This window comes from Anarhichas minor, unplaced genomic scaffold (assembly GCF_050575085.1).
Source record: "Anarhichas minor isolate MPS153535 unplaced genomic scaffold, ASM5057508v1 ptg000027l, whole genome shotgun sequence".
NCBI classification, from domain to species: Eukaryota; Metazoa; Chordata; class Actinopteri; order Perciformes; family Anarhichadidae; genus Anarhichas; species Anarhichas minor.
The window spans coordinates 1,960,115-1,981,525 of record NW_027466473.1 but is presented as its reverse complement, the minus strand read 5'-3'; the positions used below and the strand labels follow the sequence as shown (position 1 = coordinate 1,981,525).

The window sequence follows — 21,411 nt, the reverse complement described above, 5'->3', positions numbered from 1 at the left end:
TTTTTTGTAGCTCTAGCTCAAGTGGACATGTGTGTCAAATTTCAAGTCAATCGGACATACTGGCCGAGGGGCGTCGCCGGTCCGACTTGTAGGGGGCGCTAGAGAGCCATTTCTTAACACAGAAAGATGCATTCTTTTTCAGGTGGCTATATTCACCAGGCCTGACAAGTCCCCAAAATGTGGTGAGTTTTCATGCATGGCAAGTCCTCCAACCATGCGTACGTTTACCCAAACGGGTACAATATCAATAGGGCCTTCGCGGCCCGACGTCGGTAGCTCGGGCCCTAATAATAACAACAATAATACCCCTTACAATTTCAATAGGGCCTTCGCAGGCCCGACGTTGTCGGTTGCTCGGGCCCTAATGATGCTGAAACGCCCGTGTGGACGGAGATTGTTTCTATTTGACAAATCTGCTTCCAAATAGAAACGTAGTAGTATGGATGTAGCATCAGAGGTAGCCTTTTCAGCTGTTCACAGTAGTCTCCACTAAAGGTCACAAAAGCCTTGAGTGATGACTCATCAACGTTGACAGGGCAGTCATCAAAAAGACAATAGCCGAGACAAGTTAACAGTGGTGAATTTCTAGTGGACCCAATTGTTTGGACATTGCGGTGCTTGAATGTAAAGCTGCAATGTGGATGAACACTGCGTATTCCTGTTGCTATTATAACTGTCCAGTTTAGTGTTTTGAAATGCCGTTTATATTCCTCAGTTTTTTCCAGTCATTTTCAGGAATGAAAAAAAAAAACAGGGCTGCTTAGGCAATTCCTAAGTGAAGTATTGTTCCTCATATTCCTTTTCATCTGCTGATGAGGATGTTGTGGAGCCATTTTCTGTAGTTGTAGAATGGAACTGCAAAACACAATTCAACAAAATCAGCATCGGTGACCAGTTTTCATCAAGTTGCCAAATGACACTGTTTGCACCTTAACTGTTGTTGTCACGAGGTATTGTTTTTGGTAAGTTGTACAATAAGGGAAGCATTTTTGTATTTCATGTTATACTACATTTGACTTATGATTGATTTTATTACACATTTCAAAATGCTCGGAAAAAAGGGTCTGATAGTAGGAGGAGCCCGGCTGGGAACCAAAATGAACAAAGCATTACAGCTACTGTGACGACCCTCCTCCTCCTCCTATCATACGCTAGGTGCCCTGTTGTGTTTCATTTGTTACAGGTGCTGATCGGAGGCTCGTCAGCTGGATGAGCCACACCTGTGCCGGTGTGGCTCTGCCTTAACATACCCTCTCCAGTTGGCAGCCGTGCTTTGGGAGGAAGAGCCTTGGTGTCACCGGCTTAACACCATTGCTTGCCTCCGTTTATGTTTGACTGCTGGTTAAATTGGGTTACTGATATTTGTTAAAATAAATTGCTTCTTTTTAGCAACCAGCTCGTTGTCTCCCTTGTTTTGTCTCAGTCTCTGAGCCGGGCTGTAACACTACATTATTTGAACAAACATATACAATATTCTGTGTTTCATAACAGTTATCTAATTATTGACCATTGCAATATTTACCGCTGGAGATGATGTCGTCTGGATGTGGGGGCACTGGCCCTGCCGGAACAGAGAGTTGAGTCATCCTTACTTTCTTCAGTGGTAGTAGAAAGTTTAGCTGAGGCCTGAAGCTTTTTGATGACCAGCTCAATATCCTCAGCTGATATGGGAATTGTTCTGGACTTAAAATGAAATAACAATTTTATTGGTCATATACATATTTCATATTTGTAAATGACATGTAGAAAAACTTATATAACAATTATAACTAATTATGGTTGTGTTGGGAAAAAACTTTCACCTTTCCAAAGGTAGAAAAAACAAGTACTCTGAAGTGAACAAAAAAAAAGAAGGCATTAAAATCTGTGGGGTTTATTGCTTGTATAAAACATACAATCAATGTATCAATACACAGTTGGGTTCATGCATATTGGTCCTTTACATGAGTTAGTTTAAAATGTATTCATTATGACATTTTCTTACATTATGCGTAGTTTGTAGATAATAAGGTGCTACAGGCTTCATCAATTTGGAACTGATGGATGAAAATGTCCTCTTGACCAAAGTCCAGTTGCTTTAAATTAAAGACTCTAGAAGGGTTCCTGTATCCTTTGCACTGAACTTATTACAGTATTCAATTTAATGTAATGAGTTTCTCATGATGTAATAAGTTAATACATTATGCACATAACTGTTAGGCTCTCATCGTTTTCTTACATTATGTGCTGATTGTTACTGTATGAGCTTTCACGTTAACATAGATATGGCAATCAGCGGGTCCCACCAATCTAGTGCTTATGCTGTAGTGTACACAGACTAAGTACGCAATACACAAGACTACACTGACGCAAGCCAAGGCTATATAGGTTTTGCACACACATCACACAATATCGTTCATGATATGGCCGCTCACATAACCACTAACTAACGAAACAACGGCGCAACATCTATGCCCTGCAACAAAAGGCCTGACAAGAAACAACCAGTTATTAAATGGCAATATACAGTAAGAGAAAACACCACAACAGTATATTAGATATTTTAATAAGCTCCCTTGTTCTGCCGGACCGTGCACACTGGCCTAAGATACGCTATAATGTTGAATGATTACAACAGCACTAATTAAAGTCAAACATATGGTGATAATGATGTGTGGCTGGCTATCTATGTAAGATAGTCATGTGAGATAAATTTGAAATATATTTACCAAATTTGGACATGAGCTAATTAGCTAAGTTACTTTTTTGAGTAGACAGTTGTGTTGTTCACAGTTAAACATGTAGTATTCAAGTTGTCTACAAATACAACTACACGATGATGCTGTGGCAACATTGTTGAGCTGTTTCTCTATTAAATCTTTGCATACTTACCCTCACCGTGCTGGAATTCTGAATGAAGGAGCGCTGATGGCCCAACTCTCCAAAATTCAAGGCATCGTCTCACTGTGACAAAGTTAAACACCCGAAAAGAAAAAAAACACAACAAAGACGTTGCAAAATTTGTCCCAGCCACACAAAGAGTAAGCCTAGGGACGGCACAAAATTATTTTTTCTAATATGACGTTTTTTCATCTTACATTTTTTTCTTAACGTTTATACATCACTATAGAAATGAGGGGTGTGCTTATATGTTATGTTTTTAAAATACCTCGAAGACTTAAAGATATGTTACAAAAATGTCTTAATTGGTACATTATAAATGTTTGATTGTATAAGTGTAGTCAGAGATGTTCTGAATACATATACAGTCAGGGCCATAAGTATTTGGACTGTGACACAATTTTTCAAATTTTGCCTCTTTACACAACCCCAATGGATTTGAAACTAATCAGTCAAAATGTGTTTGAAGTGTAGAATTTCAGCTTTAATTCAATAGATACAACTATAAAATCACAATAACCGTTTAGGAATTACAGCCATTTCTACACAGTCATCCCCATTTTCAGAGGCTCAAAAGTAATTGGACAAACTAAAATAATTATGAATATAATCATTATTTTTAATACTTGGAGGAAAATCATTTGCAGTGAATGATTGCCTGAAGTCTGGCACCATAAACATCACCAAAAACGGTGAGTTTCCTCCCTTGAGATGCTTTGCCAGACCTTTTACTGCAGCCTCCTTCAGCTGCTACTTTTCTGCCATTAGTTTTAAGTGAAAAGCCTGCTCACTTGGGTTGAGATCAGGTGACTGACTTGGCCATTGAAGAATATTCCATTCCTTTGCCATAAGAAGCTCTTGGGTTGTTTTCACAGTATGTTCTAGGTCATAATCCATCTGCACTATGACGCGCCATCCAATCAGTTTTGTAGTATCAGGCTGAATCTGAGTAGATTAGCTTTATTAAACACCTCAGAATTCATCCTGCTGCTTCTATCAGCTGTGACATCACCAATGAACACCAGTGACCCAGTTCTATTGGCAGCCATACATGCCCATCCAAAGCACTGCCTCCACCATGTTAGACAGATGATGTGGTTTGTTTCAGATCATGAGCCGTTCCTTTCCTTCTCCACACTTTTCTCCTCCCATCATTCTGGTACAAGTTCATCTTGGTTTCATTTGTCCAAAGAATATTTTTCCGAAACTGGTCAGTCTTTCTCAGATGTTTTCTGTTAAAGTCTAATCGAGCCTTCCTGTTCTTCAGTGTTACCAGTGGTTTGCATTAGGGCTGGGCGGTATACCGGTTTATACCGGTTTTAATTTCCCATATGATATGAATTTTTCATATACCGTCATACCGGTGCACAGCCGAAACAACTTCTGTCGCTCTTCAACAGGAAGCAAAATATATTGTTTGCCGCTAAGGGCGCTACGGTCGGAGCTAGTTGTCTTCAGTGTATTGAGAGGGAACCCTAGTCATGGTTATACCTTTATAAGAACAATTAACAACCCACAACTAACGCTCTTTAACAGAGTAAAACACCACGACACAACAGTTTGTGACACATAAACAATTTGTAACACTAATAATAAGTAATAAGCCCTACCTAGAAAATTTTCCACCAGCGGCCACTGGGTTGTACCGTTGCTCAAATTAACTCTTCAGGTTGGAGTTGTTACATTTCTCAATTTTGCTCTTATGGTTGGAGTGATAGTAGTTACATTTCTCAATTTTGCTCTTATGGTTGGAGTGATAGTAGTTACATTTCTCAATTTTGCTCTTATGGTTGGAGTACGAACAGTTGTAACATTTATCTCACGCTCGGATTTTGCTGGCTTGGGAGTAACTGTATGGTTACCACTATTGTCGATAGGATTCATTAATGGTATAACCGTTGGACTAGGTTTGGTTGTGTTAACTAACAGACGCAGTTGTAATGTTTGTTTCCTTATTTGTCAATTCAGCAGTTATGTAATGATTTTCTATCATCCCAGAGACCCTCCAGGGAACTGTCCTAATCACACGTCTACCTTTATTATTTACGCTTATCAATTTGAGTCCATATGTTCTGTTAGAATGGATTATCTCATCTTTCAGTTCCATCACCCATCCAGATGTCTCTCTGTCAGTAGCAGTTAGTTGCCTCTTATTCCTTCTGCGCATCTCAACCCTGTTGTTCTTGTGCGGTCCAGTGGTTATTGTGTTAGAGCGCCCTCTACTGACCATGACAAAGAACTTCATGAGATGTAAATGTAATGTCGGTTTAAAAAAATATGACATGGTGTTTAGGGTTTTGCAAAAATGACAGAACATGAATGAATAAAAACACAAATTTGTTATTTGTGTGGAAACAGGTGAATAGTGCTGAGGTCAAAAGAGTTTATTGGTAGCTAATGTAATGATATGGGGTGTTTGGCTCATACATACAGTTGGTTTTTATTCGCCAGAGTGAAGCTGGTGCAAGGTCTTTGCACCGTAAAACTGACGTCATCATGACTTTCGGGTCGTGCATGAAGGCTCCAAAAGCTGTTGCAGCGTTTGGTTATGCCAAATGTTCAGCGAAATGTTTTCAAGGTATTTCACATTTTTTTCATTATATTGCATTTAATACTTGTATATAAAGAAGTCAATGAACATTAGAGGTTTACAGTTAAATACAAATTCCTCTTTGGTATTGTGGAATTTTGTGTATGGCGTTATGCAGGTAACACTCGTTGATACCATTCTAGTTTTTATAGCACTGTTCTACCTGCTCCACCTCTGAGCAACAGCCGCCCCCACACTACATTTTGTTTGTACGTCCTTTGGCATTTCAGAGAGTATGGCAATGAAATGCTGGTTGAGGATAAACGCATTTGTGTGGGTCTTTGGCTGCTTGTGCAACGGTGCCACACGTAAGTATTATCTACTAGTAGAGCTGGGGAATAAGCATTTGTTCTCATTAACGTCGTATTATGTTCCTGCAAATCTACTAAATGACCAACTATTTATTACTGCATATTAGGAAAGAGGGGAATATAATTGTAGCGGCAATCTTCCCTCCGTCCGATAGTCCACATTACCACTACAGTTACAGTCTGGGTTTGGCAATAAGCTTGACGCATAATGAATCTTCGTCGGCAGTAGCTTCATTTAAAAAGGTTTACTCAACAAAATAAAGTTACAAGATACATTCTTTGCTCAACTTGTCACAGCATTAGCACAACGGTCAAAAAAGTATGTTGCTCCGCAGACTGAATAACCTCAACTGAGGGCTGTTGGCTGTGACGTAGTCAGTAATGCAACTAAAGGAGCATTTCCACGTTTGTTACACAAATCACTTAAGACATCTTATCAAGTCTCATATGGCTCTTACAATAATTATTAAATCATTTTTGAGTGCTTTTTAAAACATTTGAGGTAAATATTAGGGTAAATTGTTACTCAACGCTAAGACATTTAAAATATTGTACTTGCTAATTATCTACATACCATGTAACTTATTGACCTGTAAAATTAAGTGTTCCCAAAAATTAAGTAAAACAGGGCTCTGGCATTTGATTGGTACTCTGTATTAGTAGATACTTTGAGTTGAGCTATTGGCATTGGGAAGGAAAAATGCTGGATCTATGCATCCCTAGCAAGATCCCGGAAAGACAGATTATTTCATTTTGCACATTGAAAACCGGGAATAAGGGCAGAGATAGCTTGCAGGTGAGGCAAAATTGAGTAGGTTGACAGAAAGGTTGCTTTGGTTTGAATTTAACTTGAATTGCCTTAGCAGTGACCACCAGTGTGGCCTTTCAGCAGCTAAGCCGAAACTGTTCAGTGAAGAAGTAGAAATTGTGGTAAGTAATGGACAGCACCCCGAGACTGAATATGATGCAGGGAGTTTCCTGAAAGTGAAAGCAGAAAGTAATTGAACTTTTCCCAGCTAAAGATGTTTTTATTATCCGAGCAGCATCATTAATTGAATATGTAAAGACGAGATCTTCATCCTACCCATTGTGTGAAATTTTGGGAGCTTTCTTGTTGAACCTGTATCTGTTTCATCTACCTGTCAGTTCAAATACCTGAGGTTGGGTTCCCATCTATGTCATTTTGTAATTACACCACCCAGCTTGACTCATGTCTTTGTTTCTACTGGCTTCTGTCACTTTAGATGTCAATAACGCAGGCTCTGCACTCATCTTGGTGTCAAGTTTCATCCTACATCCTGAAAACTTTCCTACTTAAAGGCTAATTTCGGAGTGGGAACAACAATCTTTGAAATTGGTCTAGTGTTGAGCAAGAGTGCTGCAGCCGGCTCAAAACAGGCTGCAACGTCAATGCACATCTACTAAAAGTGCGTGTTTTGGCCACTGACGGGCTCACATTGTTATTATTATTTAATATTTTTCTTTAACGTTCACTCCATCTGGTCTGTTTGTTATTGTGTCTAACCAAGCATTTTACTGATACAAACTTGTCACTGGCTGTCAATGACAATATTTACAATACCAGTGATATGAGCTAAATCTCCCAAAAGTTTACTTAATAAAGTCTATTCATAAATAGATTTTGACATTATGCCTATTATAGCCGGTACAATAAAACAAACTGTCAAAATACACTGGTGCACCATGCAGAGGTCAGCAGTTTGACTTTGGTTTGTGAACATAAAGAAGAAAAGGTGCAGAGGTGGAGTGTTTAAACAAAGAGCTGCAGAAGCCTTTTAAAATTTGGGCAAACCGTCAACATGTATTGAAGCTGAGCCAGGTGTACGGTCTTCTTTTACGGTCCTACAGACATACAGAGAGGAACTGTGCCAATTACATGAACAAGACAAGACGGTCATGATGGTGTGTCTGCCCTCAGGCCAAGACATAATAAAGATTTAAATCCACTCAATTCAGTTTTTAGGGTTATTATCAGTAATTTTCTGCTCCACAATAATTATTTAACAAATAATTTGAGAAATCCATATACCTTAAGACCATGTGTCCAAATGACAGTGTATACAGGAGCTGTAGGTCACGTGACTGTATATCCCATGTTTTTCTGTCTGAATCAGCTGTCTATATCATCATGTTAAGATTTGATGACTGCTTCAAGCACATGTCTAGACACTGTTTGCTGCATCAGATTGAAACAGTCTTGAACTGGACTGTCTTCCTTCTGAAATGAAAACAAACAAAAGAGTATCTGCGTAGTACAATAGCTAAGGGGAACGTCAATCTCTGCCTTACACATATATTTTTTTTAATCCCAGAGAATAAGAAGGAAACATTATCAAGTAGTCCATGTGGTTGTTGTTTAGGTCACAAGCAGGGAAAAGGGGAAGTTTCAGTCTAAAGTATATATGTCATTGACGGTTGGCAGAGTAAACGCTAGTAAAGCAGTTACACTGGTGCACAGGTATGAAGGAGTGGCTCAGTGCTGAATGGTTGCCAGATCCACCTGTCTCTACCTCCCAGCCCCACCTGTTGGAATGAGGGAAAGAGGGGGGTTGGAAATGGAACGATAGGTGTGCTGCCTCAAACCTGCACAATGTTAATGAAAGACACTTGGTGAAGCAGATAAACTCTGGATTACCACCTTATTTTTCTCTACGGTTGATTTTAGGAGAATATACAGAATATACATACTTGAGGAAGACACAAAGGTAAGACACCTTTTTAAACTTTTGAGCCCGTTTTCGCCAGTGATTCTAAAAGAAATAGCATCAGGATGAATACAAGTTTATGCTGTGGAAGTGAAAACAGGGTAGGAGGTGTAGTTTAGTTCGGGCTGTAAGGTGTTCAAACTAAGTCAAAGAAAATGAAAAAGCCATCAATTAACTTGTTATGGTGTGAATAGAAGATTAAAACACTAAATGTATTTCAACTTAAGCTTTCATGAAAAACATGCAAATGTAAGAACTTCCATGTTTCTTGGAAACATTTTCATTTCCAGCACAAACAGGACAATATCAGTATGTTTACGTTATCCTGTGTATCTTGTTTTATCTGTTGTCATTGAAGTATTTATTCTTACATTCCCACTTTCTCTATTTAATTATTTTTAAATTGAATTTTTTTCCAGAGCAGTCGACAATATGTTCCCAGCAAGAGTGTCTGGTAAAATACTAAAAGAAACATCTGAAAAGTTTTGAAGAGAAACAATAACAACCAAACAGTAAGCCTAAGATTAAATGAGTGATGACCAAAGAATGTGGTAGTGTGGAAAATCATGTGCATACTTGCAATTTAAGACTAACAGACACCTGACTTTGGTTTTGCATTTTAGATTCTGAATAAGTTGCATGCAGGTCACAGTGTTTTTCTAAACTTGTGGATTGACGTATTGAATGGATGGATATATACAGCATACAGCATGTAGGATTGATACTCACAATGATATGTCCATGTTAAAAGCACTCTGCATTTCAACTGTAAAAATATAATCTATAGCACACGTGTCAAACTCAAGGCCCGCCACGTCATTTTATGTGGCCCGCGAATCCACCAGCAAAAAAAAAAAGAAAAAGAAAAAGTTTTTTTTTTTTATTATTTATTTTGGAAAAAAAATTTACGTTAGACTTGAAAATAAAAATATCCCCATGGTCGAAATTATGAGATAGAAAGTTGAAATTATGAGATAGCATGTTGTGAAGTATTATCACCATGGCTGGACATTGATTACTTGTCCTCCTAACAGTCACTTGGTAACAATATGGTTAATTAGTTATTACCTTTTTTTTTTAAAACAGGTGGACAGGAGAGGGAACAGCCCGTAAAGAGGTTTTCCAACAAGTGATTGAGTTGAAAAAGATCGACAAATAATCCCAAAATGTCCACGAAGAGAAAAATTGATGCAGAGGGAAGAAAATGTAATGAAAGATGGGAAAGCGAATACATGTTTGTGCTTCAAGGAGAACAAACGGTCTGTCTTCTGTGTTATGATGCGTGTCGGTGATGAAGGATACAATTCACGTCGGCATTTTGACACCAAACACGGAGCTAAATTTAGCCTCCAAGAAAAACATCAAATTGTCCAAGAATTAAAAGGCAGACTGCAATCACAGCAGAATATATTTACAAAAGCTACAGCCCAGTGCTGCTAAAGGTATGTGAGCAGGTGTGCTCCGACCAGATACAGACTTTTACAAATGTCAGTTTGTGAAGAAACACCATCGCAGACCGAGTTCAGGAACTAGCAGCAATCTAACAACACAGCTAGCTAAGAGACGAGCAGGTACTCGTCTTCTTCATTAGCTGTTGATGAAAGCACAGACAACACAGACACAGAGCATCTATCAGTGTTTATAAGACCTGACTCTCAGTGAGGAGCTCTTGGATGTAGCTGCCATGCACGGGACGACGACGGGGACATTAGTGATGCAGAGAGGTGACACAAATAGCTTTGAACAAAGTTAATGTAATAACTTGTGTTTGATGATATTTGTCTTTGTTATTTTCTTTAAAAGTTTGATCTTTGATTGAGTAATGTGGGTTTCTTAACCCTAAATTAAAATGATTTATGTTATAATAACAGAAATGTGCTTAAATATATTTTTACATTTATATAACTACATGTACAATATTTTAACACTTGAATAAACAATAATCAAATGCAGAGACAGTTATTTAACAATATGTTAGGAGTAGTTACAGTTATACAGTCTTACAGTTACAACCGGCCCTTTGAGGGAAACATGATGCTGATGTGGCCCGGAGTGAAAATGAGTTTGACACCCCTGATCTATAGTGTTAGTAATTGGATGTTTAAGTCTTACAGGGTTATCGTGTGTAGATTGTTTCTGACACTTTATGATTGAGTATAGTGATGGCCTGCGGGAAGAAATTGTTCTTGTGTCTAGTTCAGTGCTCTTTTGCGCATATTAGAGGGGAGAAGTTGAAACAGGTTGTGTTAAGGGTGTGACGGGTATGGACTAGATTTTTCTGCTATTGCCTGACTCTGAACATGTAGTCATGAATGGAGGGCAGCTTGGCACCACTGACTTTTTTTTCTGCTTTCCTGTTCTGTTTCATGATTCACGATTAAACAACAAGTTGTTGTAACTCTACTACCTTTAATCTGACCGAAATATGACATGCTTCATAACAGCACAGGCCTTATGCCGTGTTCACACCAAACGTGGCGCGAATTTATTCGCGTAAGTTGATAACATACAAAGTATATGCACAGATGCGATGATACTGGAGTGACGCAAATTTGCTATGGCGTGGCACGATTGACGTGAATGGCGAGAGTAATCAATGTTTTGTTCCTTTATAGTTTCTGTGTGTGGACTTCACAATAGTTGTGCAGAACAAAATAAGCATTAATAAGGACAGTAAAGTCCCCCATTTTGTGTCCCATCACCCTCCCTAAAGCCACTAACCATGACTTCAGTAGGGCTGATAATGCCGCTGGTCATGCAGCTCACTAATCGCTCCAATAACAGCTGCTTCCTCCGTAATAATGCAGACTTTAACAGCACAATAGCTGCTAGTAAAGACAACAAGGTCAGCAACGCCTGTAATCAGTTCTCCATGTTAAATTAACCTGGTAGTCGATCGGTAATCAATGTTGTTGTTTGTGATCTTCCGGTAAAGGGTCACGTCATAGGGGAGTGATGAATCAGGGAAGGACACGTCGTGACTGCTAAGAACCAATCAAGTAGCGAACGCAGGTGTGGGCGTCATCATTTCTAAACGTATCCATTTTCGACTGTCCACACGAAAACACAGCCCGGATTTTTCAAACTTATCCGTCCTCGGGAGTGTTTTCAAACTCCTCCGTTTTCGGTGCTCAAAAACGCCGACGTAGTGTGTACGCTCAGTGTAAACGTAGCAAAACATGTGTGTTTTCAAAAGGGAACGGAGTAATGTGGACATGGCCTAAAATTGTAATTGTAGCTACACTCAAAACATTAGTTGGTGTCCATTTTTGTTAACCCTTTGGAGTTTTATATATACATATATATTTTCTCTCATATGTGATTGTGGTAAGTCATTGTGTGCAGTTAATGCCTTGATAAGTTGCTGTGATATTAAGTATAGTTACGTTGACCACTATGTTGTTTTTGTATTTCTTGGGTAAATAACAGTTTCTTTCAACAACTCCTGTTTCCTTGTTGCCTCACTACTTGGACACTGACAGTTTGCAAGCCTAAAAGTTGGAGAACTATCCCAATATTCGAGCAGCTAAGCAAAACATCACAATAGTCCGGCCGACTGAACAGATGCGGCGGCGTAGATGAAAGCTTGTAAAAATCTCAAAATTAAAGTTTCTTATTGTGTCTTTAAGAACGCCAAAGTGTATCTATGTGTAATGGAAAGGTTTGTAACCTTGGAAGTTTTCTTGTTTTCTAATGTTTCATTTTGTGATAGTCCCTTTTTTGGGAATCTGAACTTCCTCTACCCGTCCCATTTTACTGTGTAAATACTATTTTTGTCTTTTGTCTCTTCAGCTTGAAGATAATTGACCAGTTGCTGACATCTCTTCAAAGCTAACATGTTTCCTTTTGTCTCACTTTTTTTTTTTTTTTTTTTACAGATGTTTCGGAAAAAAGCATCTTCCTCCTTGAGAATGAGAAGAATGCTAAATGAGAAAGGTGCTAGATGCAATAATTTCTTTAATCTGTAGAAAAAGATGTAAAATTGTGTAGTTGTTAACATTCAGTGTTGTCAGAAGAAACCACATGAATCAATCAAGTCAATGCAGCCCCCCTTTAAAACTAAAATTAAACATAAAAACATAAAAATAAAAAAGGCATACGAAGAAAAATGTAAGAAGAATTTAAATGTATGTTAATAGGCAAAATCACTTATTTCACTTGCTTCTCAAGATTGGAAAGAATATGTTATAACAGGCCCCTTTAAACGAATAAATTATCCTCTTTGATTTGCACCTTCACAGCAAATAAATCCCAGGTGGTTTCAGCTTTGACAACATGGGATATGCAACTGAGAACACGTTGCTTGTTTTGTCGCTGATGTGGTGTTTCATTTAATTTAAGCCAAATTGCAAATTGTTCTTTGGTCCCAGCTTCTCCAATGACAGGGTTTGCTACTTTTTTTCCATTTTATATAGGCCAAATTGTAAACTTTTGGTTTTGGACTCATGATTAGACAAAACATAAACAATATCACATTTGATTTTACCTTGTGCTTATTGATTGATTTGTGTTTTTTTTTTGTGGTATGGGTCAGAGCTGTTGGGTTTTGTTTGGTTCACATGCATCTTTTTCCTTGGTATTTTTTGCAATAAATTCACTCTGTCTTTTCTGTCCCTCTCTTGGATAATTTATCTTTCCATTCCTTCACATTCTTCACCCTTGTGAAACTCTAATTCTCATCCCTTTGTCACACTGCTTCCCTTTCCTCTTTCTCTGTCTTTCCACTTTCTCCTCTTCTCAGGGAGTGTTGACCGTGGGCGGAGCTTGTCGTTCCATGAGGTGCGTGGACAGCGTCAGGCAGAGATGAGGGCCGCAGCCGAGGAGTCGTCCAACAACAGTGTTGGAGGTTGTGGCAGCACCGTCCTGCAGCGCCTCCTGCAGGAGCAGATGAACCGGAATTACGTGCTGCAACAGCAGAAACAACAACAAGGAGGAGCAGGGTCTGGGATCGGAGGAGGTTACTCAGGGCAGGGACAGATAGGCCCCTCTGATGATCACTCCATGACCCCGCACATTGCCCGTCAGGAGCCCCAGGGACAGGAGCTGCAGACAGACAACTGCTTAGAGAAACTGGGCTCAACCCAAGTAGGAGAGGGTGGGAGCAGTGGAGGGGGAGGAGGTTTAGTGACTGGAAGTGGAGGAGCAGTAGGTGGCAGCAGTGGAGGGGGTGGGAGTATCCAAGGGCAGTGCCCAAACCTCGAGGACCTCCCTACGTACGAAGAAGCCAAAGTGCAGTCACAATATTTCCGTGGGCATGGTCCTCCTCCTCAGCCTCAGCAGCAGAACAATCAGCCCCAGCAGCCTCCTCTCCCCGCTTCAGTGGGCACCGCCTTCTACGTCACCGGGCTGACCAGTGCCAAGGTGCGCACTGAGGGTCGCCCCATGGTGCAGCGAGTGAGTGGAACAGGGAGGGTGCACCAGGATGATGGGCTGAAGGATCTGAAGCAAGGACATGTTCGGTCTCTCAGCGAAAGACTTATGCAGCTCTCCCTGGCCACCAGCGGTGTAAAGGCCCATGCTCCTGTCACCAGCGCTCTGCTCTCCCCCCAGCTGCCCCGGCCAGGGCCGCCAGGCGACTACTACAAGCCGCAGCACCGGGGTCCGCCTCCAGACTACCCCATCAAAGAAATAGGCTCTCCTACCATGCAGCAGGAGCCTGGAGGCCATTTTTACCAGGAGCAGAGAGGGAGGGAACACTCGAGGGAGGTGCCCCACGTCAGATACCAGCCCCCGCCTGAGTATGGCTCGTTTAGGTAAGGATTATATACAGACACCCAGCCCTTCACCTACACACAAATATATGCACTTAAAGATGCTTGAGAATAAATATTTGTAATATACCAAATAATACTTTCACAGTAAATCAAATATCTGCATGTAATGTGAAAGGTGTTGCATAAAGTTTTAAACCCAGAGAACAATGACACAGCTCTGCTTGAGGAATTTGTGCTCTTACAGCTAAATAAAACATGATCCTAGCTGCTGAAAAACTGATTCACTGATTGAAATTACCATAACCTATCTGTCACCCATGGGTCTTGAAAACACACAACCAGGACACTGTGCTTTTACATCATAATCAGCTCAATCAAACTATTATACTGGAGTTGAGCCATGTTACAGCACGATATTGTTTGTGCATGCAACTAATTACAATTAGCCTTTCAAGGCTGTGGATTACTTTCAGGCTTTTTTTTCATCTTGCCTGACATAAGCCTGAGTGCCCATCAGTTGATCTGTGCTAATCTTCGCAATGTTAATTCCCAAGTCAGTCTGATATCACTTTCCATCTATATATAAATGGTAATTGGCAGCATTGATATCAGGTTTTTATTCAGATTGTTTCTAAATGTGCCCTGAATTCACCCATTTATACACACAAACACACCATCGGGAGCAACTTCGGGGATCAAACCACAAACTATGAGATAGGCGGCGACATTCTATTTTTTGACTTTTCATGAGTTTTCTCGACATACTATACTATTACATTTTGTGACATGTTATACTTGGTCTTTTAAATTACTTTCTTTTACATAAAATACAATGAATTGTTTTGGACATACTATACTATGACTTTTATGATGTTTTTTTCACATTCAATTTTTTTTTACTTGTCATATGTTTTTTCGACATACTATGACTCTTTTTATACGATTATACACTTTTTTCAACGTGCATTTTCGTGACCAGACACTGCATGCGCGAGTTAGACGGTATTTCCTGCTTTGACACACAGCGTCGCCAAGTCATTTTGCCAGGTCTTAAGCCTCAAATGTTTTGAGTGGAACTGTGATAATATATATAATATAATATAATTATAAAGGTAGCCTGCTTGTGCAGGTGGTTGTGACAATCGGTTCTGAGTGACTCAAAACGTATAGTTCCATGTGGAAAAAGAATAATGTTTTTGTAGATAAATAAGTTTATGCTAAGAAGTGAGCCCATGTAGTATTATCTATCATATAACTTAGGTTGGGTGCAGTTTGATTTTATTTCACAAACTTCACGTTGCATTAAACCACTTTACATTACAGCCTGGCTCCAAAACAAACGAAAACAATTCACTTTACTGTTCATGAAAACTCCACGTGCAAGCGTGATTTGTTAAAAGTCGCAATGGAGAGAGAGAAAGACATTTTAACATACAGTCCTGGAAGAAGTACTCTGATCTCTACTTAGTGAAACATAATAATGAAACACAGTAGAATACTCTGTTACAAGTAAAAGTCGTTTACAAATGTTACTAATGAAAAAGTATAAAAGTATTATCATGGCAATATACTTAATGAAACAAAAGTAAATGACTCATTATCCAAAATACTATATATTATGTTATTGTGATATATGTATTGATGCAGTAATGTGTTAGTCACTCTAATGTTTCAGCTGGTAAATATCTGATTAATCTTAATTTCTTCATGTACTGCTGGGTAGTTTACTCTATAATAATACATCATCATCTGTCAGATAAACTTCATCTGTGACCTAGGATAATAATAATGTAATAATATGTTTGTATACATAAATGATTGAAAACACATTTGAAGTTACAGAAAATGAGACAGGCAGTGAATACAGTGGGTGAGAGAGAACAGTTGCGTGAATATGTTTTACACTTTAATTAAACACTTTCAGGATTCATTATCAGCTGTTTTGGGATCATTTTAGCCTTTTCTGTATTTTCAAATTGTAGTGTGGATGATATATTGCAACATTTAACCTGATTCACATTAGTAATGCTGTCAGATCATTTATACTAATGCCCACTGACATGGTTTGATAACTATTCAAGAAAAAAACAACATACAGTACATACACACAGACCTGTGATACGCAAAACTCAATAATGAATTCAAAGGTAGTGTATTGCGCACTTTTATTTTAAAAGTACTGCTATAAAAGTGCAATAACATTTGATTTGCAAACACTAAACAAATAAGGTTATTTTTAACAGCAGTATTCCCTTTACACAGTAGCAGTTAAAATACAGTTATAATGATTCTGATAATAGATATTCAGCCGGTGTTCACAACTTTATCTTCAAAACTGCGTTAACGTGCGATAAAATAATTGTCGGCGTTAATTAATTAATGAGGTAACGCGATAATAACGAGTTAACTTGCCCAGCACTACTTTCTACTATCTTCTCTTTTGTGAAAGATGCTGTATAGATCATGCTTATTATTAATATGCTTAACTTATGGCCAATGACGCACCAAACTCTTATTGTTTCTATCAATGAACAAAGAAAAAGCACCCACAGTCCACTTTTGCTAGCGGTTTTCTCTTTGAGTCAAATTTGAATGAAATTAGCCTATAACAGCTATAGTCAGCCTATCACACTTACATCAACACAAGACACCAGCTAAAGTCGAAAACAGTGTAAACACACAGCTGATCTCTCCTCAGGTCCAGTAAGGAGAGTTCGGCTTACATCCAGAGGCCCCTTCATCAACACAGTCCCACCTCCTCTGTGGGCTCCTTGTCCCGCACCCAGTCCTCCACCCTAAGCAGCATGCTCAGTGCCACCCACTCCTCCCATTTCTCCTTCCCTCACCAGCACCCCCAGAGCCAGGGAGAGCCCTTCCCTAGTATGGGACTCCATAGTCCGCAGATTCCCAGCTCCCACCAAGCAGGCGAGCTCTTCAGCCTGGGGCCCATTCACCCGACACATCCAAGAAGTCTCGGTTTACCTCATGACCCCTACGACTCCACCCCGAGGGTGCACCATCAGTATCAACAACATCAGCAGCAGCAGTTCCAAGGACCTTCACCGCCCCAGCCCCAGACACCAGTCCAGGCCGGACATTTCCCTCACCCGTACTCCTACTACCACCTGCAAGGGGAGCCTTTCAGCATGATGGTGCGCGCCCACCAGATGGTAGATGTGCTTAAGGAGGAGAACAGGATGCTCAGGCAGGAGATGGAGGCCTGCCGCGAGAAAGTCACCAAGTTGCACAAGGTAAGCTTTAAATGATCATAGACATATTCTCCCTAATTTAAAAGTGATACTGGACACATTTTTGATCTTGCGAAGTAGAGTGGACCTGTATAAGAGACATTGGATCTGTGTCCTTCAAAGATCACATATTTGAGCGATACAACTCTCATGCAAATTCACTTGTTATCGTGTTTGGAGTGCTGTTCATCATCCAAATTTGATGATATAATTTTCAGTGCAAAGCTGGTCTAACAGTTGAAGTTCAGTTGACCTGAGTTAACTCATTTAAAATAATTCACTCAACCCTTTTTTTTGGACAAACACAGAATTCTGTTTGACTTTAGATTCTTAGATTGTTAAGACCAAAACACCCAGACATGGCAGGGTGAATAGTGAAGACCTCACTATTGGTGAAGATCAGGCTGTAAACGGTGTTTAGGTGAGGCCAGATTTGACCCATGTCATTAGTTGGATGTGAATATGGATATGCAGTGTAAAAATAAATTATGCAACATTTGGATAACAATTTTATACATCTCCCTGTCTCCACTCTTTTTCTTTCATTTCTCCTGTGTCTGTGGGCAGTTGGAGACAGAGATCCAGCTGGTGTCAGAGGCATATGAAAACCTTGCCAAGTCTTCCTCCAAGAGGGAGGCCCTGGAGAAAACCATGAGGAATAAACTGGAGCTGGAGGTGCGCCGGCTGCACGACTTCAACAGAGACCTCAGAGGTGAGAGAGCAAGGCGGTACAATAACCATGCAATAACTGTTGAAATCAGTCTTTATGCAAATTCAACATATTACTACACAGGTGGAACAGGCATAAATTATGCTTTGTTTTAAGCAGGAATTGAAAAACAAAATAAAAAACAAGATGTATTGGGGAAAAGGGTTGACAGGTTAAATGTCCCCATACATGAAAAACATTTATACTGTAGTCACCACTGAGAAGCTTATTGGAAGGTTTGTTGGCCAATTGTAATGAAAAATAGGGATTTAAAAATACCATTGTTCTTTGTGTACATGCACAAGTGATGTTTTGATTTTATTGGGAAAAAAAGATACCATTTATTAAGTTGAAGAATTATTTAGGTTTATTCAGGCTATTTTTTTAAAAACTGACAGTTTTAATTCTTTATCATATCACAAACATCATATCATAAACATCCTATCATGAACATTCATAACAATTAAAAGAGGCAAGGTACTTTTTTTTTTACTCGTTTATCTCCTATGTATGAGATATTGTCTCATACGAAGTTATTATGTCATACGTACAAGATTATCTCCTATGTATGGACGAGATCAACTTTTTTTTAAGCCTGAAGTAAATTAATGAAGGTCATGACTTTATTTGTCAAAAAGCAAATTTGCTTTGATAAACCACACACTCCCTGCAATTAGATTAATCGCCTGCACTCAGGTGATGAATCTAATGTTTCACACCCTCTTCCTCCTATTATAACCAGAGAACAATGATTGGTAGATTAGGTCCAACAGCTTTCTATTTTTAATAATTAGCCATCAGTTTGTCTGAGAAGTGATGGAAGATTCACTGTGAACATGTGAGGTAAAACTCTCATTATTTTATTCCACTACATTGGACATTTTTCAGTGTAAAACCAGTTACTTTCAGTGTGGTGCTGGAAGATAGAAGATGTGAAACAGTAGTAGTAAGGTAATTATTTCTGGTGAAATACACTGATAATAGTACAAAGGTAATCACAGTAATGGTATATTGATTACTGAAGGAGCTGTCCCCACACACACACGTAAACAGATAAGGGACAGCAGTAGCTCAATCCGTGGGGACTTGGCTTCGCTCCGAAGCGTCCACCTCCATGATGAATTGCTGGTGGGGGTTTAGGATAGCGAGAATGAGAGGTGAAACTCTCCCTCAGTCTGCGAAAAGCCTGATCAGTTTGGGGAGTCCACTGGAACCTAACATTGGGAGATTTGAGAGCATGCACGGGAGAGGCTAGCACTAAAGTTGTTTATGAACCGTCTAGAAAAGTTAACGAACGCCTAGGAACCGCTGAACCAACTTTCGGCTAGTAGGCGTAGGCCACTCTGCAACAGCACTGACCTTGGAAGGGTCCATCTGTATGCAGTACGGGGAAATGATGAATCCGAGGAAGGCGACCGTAGGAGAGTAGGAATCACACTTCTCAGCCTTAATGAAAAATTGTTGATCCAGAAGACGTTGCAGGACCAGCTGGACATGTTGGACGTGGGTCTCTTGATCAGGGTAGAAGATGAGGAAGTCGTCCAGATAGACTAGCACAGACTTGTTTAGCAGTTCATGGAGGACATCGTTTACCAGGGCCTGAAAGACAGCTGGAGACGAGAAGGCAGGACTAGGTACTTGTAGAGTCCGCTGGGAGTGTTGAAGGTGCACTCTAAACAATTTCACCTTAAAATAATGGTAAAATATTGACAGCAGAGACACCAGTAATTTACTGTTATTTTACGGTGCAGCTACTGTAATTTATGTTAACTGTGTCTTATGATATATTGGATTACAGTATGTGATAGTATAATAATAATAATAATAAAAGTATTTAGGGTAATTTTAAAGTATATATGAGCATGTTACCCCATATTTACAAAGGGTAATAAAATCTGCTACTATTGCATTTAATTAACAAAAACAGTAGGAAACATAATAACTCATGTACAATACAATATTGCTGTAGATTATTACATGTCCTCAATCATTCATACAGCTGACTTTGTAAGACAGATAATATTAGGAACATTTGTATTCCAAAACTGAAGAGGTACTATATGTTTAGAAGAAAAATAAATAACTACACACACATTTTACACATGTAAATGTGAACTGCATGAACTACATGACAGTGTTAAGAGATCAAACAGTGAGAGAGGATTTGAATGCCTCACTTCTTCATCTTCTTAGAGACACACTTTGGCAACTCCAGGTCTCCACTCCCTTTTCAAAATCGTCCCGTTCCTTCTGGTTTGCAGTTCTACAATCAGCTCTATAATAACAGAAATAAAAACATCTTCACACTTGGTGATAAACTTTACTAATGTTAACTTTACTGGCTATGCTGTAAGCTAACTAACGTTTCTATAATTGGTTATAGTAATAGGTAAATTTATCTTCCTTTATCTGTTCATTGTTCACACTCACTTGTGTACAGAGTATTCTGTCGTTTCTCAGACAAACATAAGCACGTGGCTAATTAATACACAGAATTATGGCACGGTCAGATATTTAATCCAACATTCATTCTTCCCTGGTTGTATTCCGAATTAACTGGGAAAGAGGGTATGAAGAGGTAAGACCGACTGCAGGTGCTGATTCTTTGTTATTGCAGCAATTATTATTTTGTTCTTCTAATGATTATTATTATTATTATTAGGACTCGAGCACCGATGTAGTCGGAGCGGAGGACCTACTGCTCTTCTTCTGCGAAGGCCCTATTGAAATCGCTAAAATTAGAAGGGCCAGAGCTCTGACAAGGTTGGTGAAGGCCCTATTGAAATAGTTAAATTATTTTGGCCCGAGCACCGACCATGGTCGGCGGGGACCTATTGAAACTGGAGGAATTATTCGGAACCCAGCACCGACGATGTCAGAGTGGAGGACCTATTCTTTTAATGATTGAAAATTGGATTTTTGAAAGGCCACGCCTCTCACCTCGTCTGATTGACTTGAAATTGTACACCCACGTCCAGCTCAGTCTTCTCTACAAAAATTTGGACCATATAATTCGAATTGAATTTTCTGCCATATTGAAGTTTTTTTTTAACTAACTAATCAAAAGCTTGTTGATATCTTATGTAGTTTTTAGGATATGCACCAATGAACTTCAAAAGAGCATAAAAAGTGTGTGGCTCAGCACAAAACCAGACAAAAGTCAACAACCCTTGGGCCAATCATCACAAATGTTTCCATATATATCAACAAGAGTACATGAAACATACCCTGAA

At 39.3% G+C, this 21,411-nt stretch overlaps 1 protein-coding gene across 2 annotated transcripts in view; it reads left to right on the top strand.

Annotated features, from left to right (window-relative positions):
• amot (angiomotin) overlaps nt 1-21,411 on the top strand; it is a 91,093-nt gene that overhangs the window by 15,526 nt on the left and 54,156 nt on the right. Inside the window, exons 2-5 of one of the 2 annotated variants that reach the window (XM_076102147.1) lie at nt 12,386-12,443; nt 13,249-14,260; nt 16,920-17,472; nt 18,037-18,181. In XM_076102147.1, the coding sequence (XP_075958262.1) occupies nt 12,386-12,443; nt 13,249-14,260; nt 16,920-17,472; nt 18,037-18,181 (1,768 nt within the window). Of the gene's footprint in view, nt 1-12,070; nt 12,444-13,248; nt 14,261-16,919; nt 17,473-18,036; nt 18,182-21,411 lie in introns of those variants that run through there. The other variant, XM_076102146.1, reaches the window with a different exon arrangement.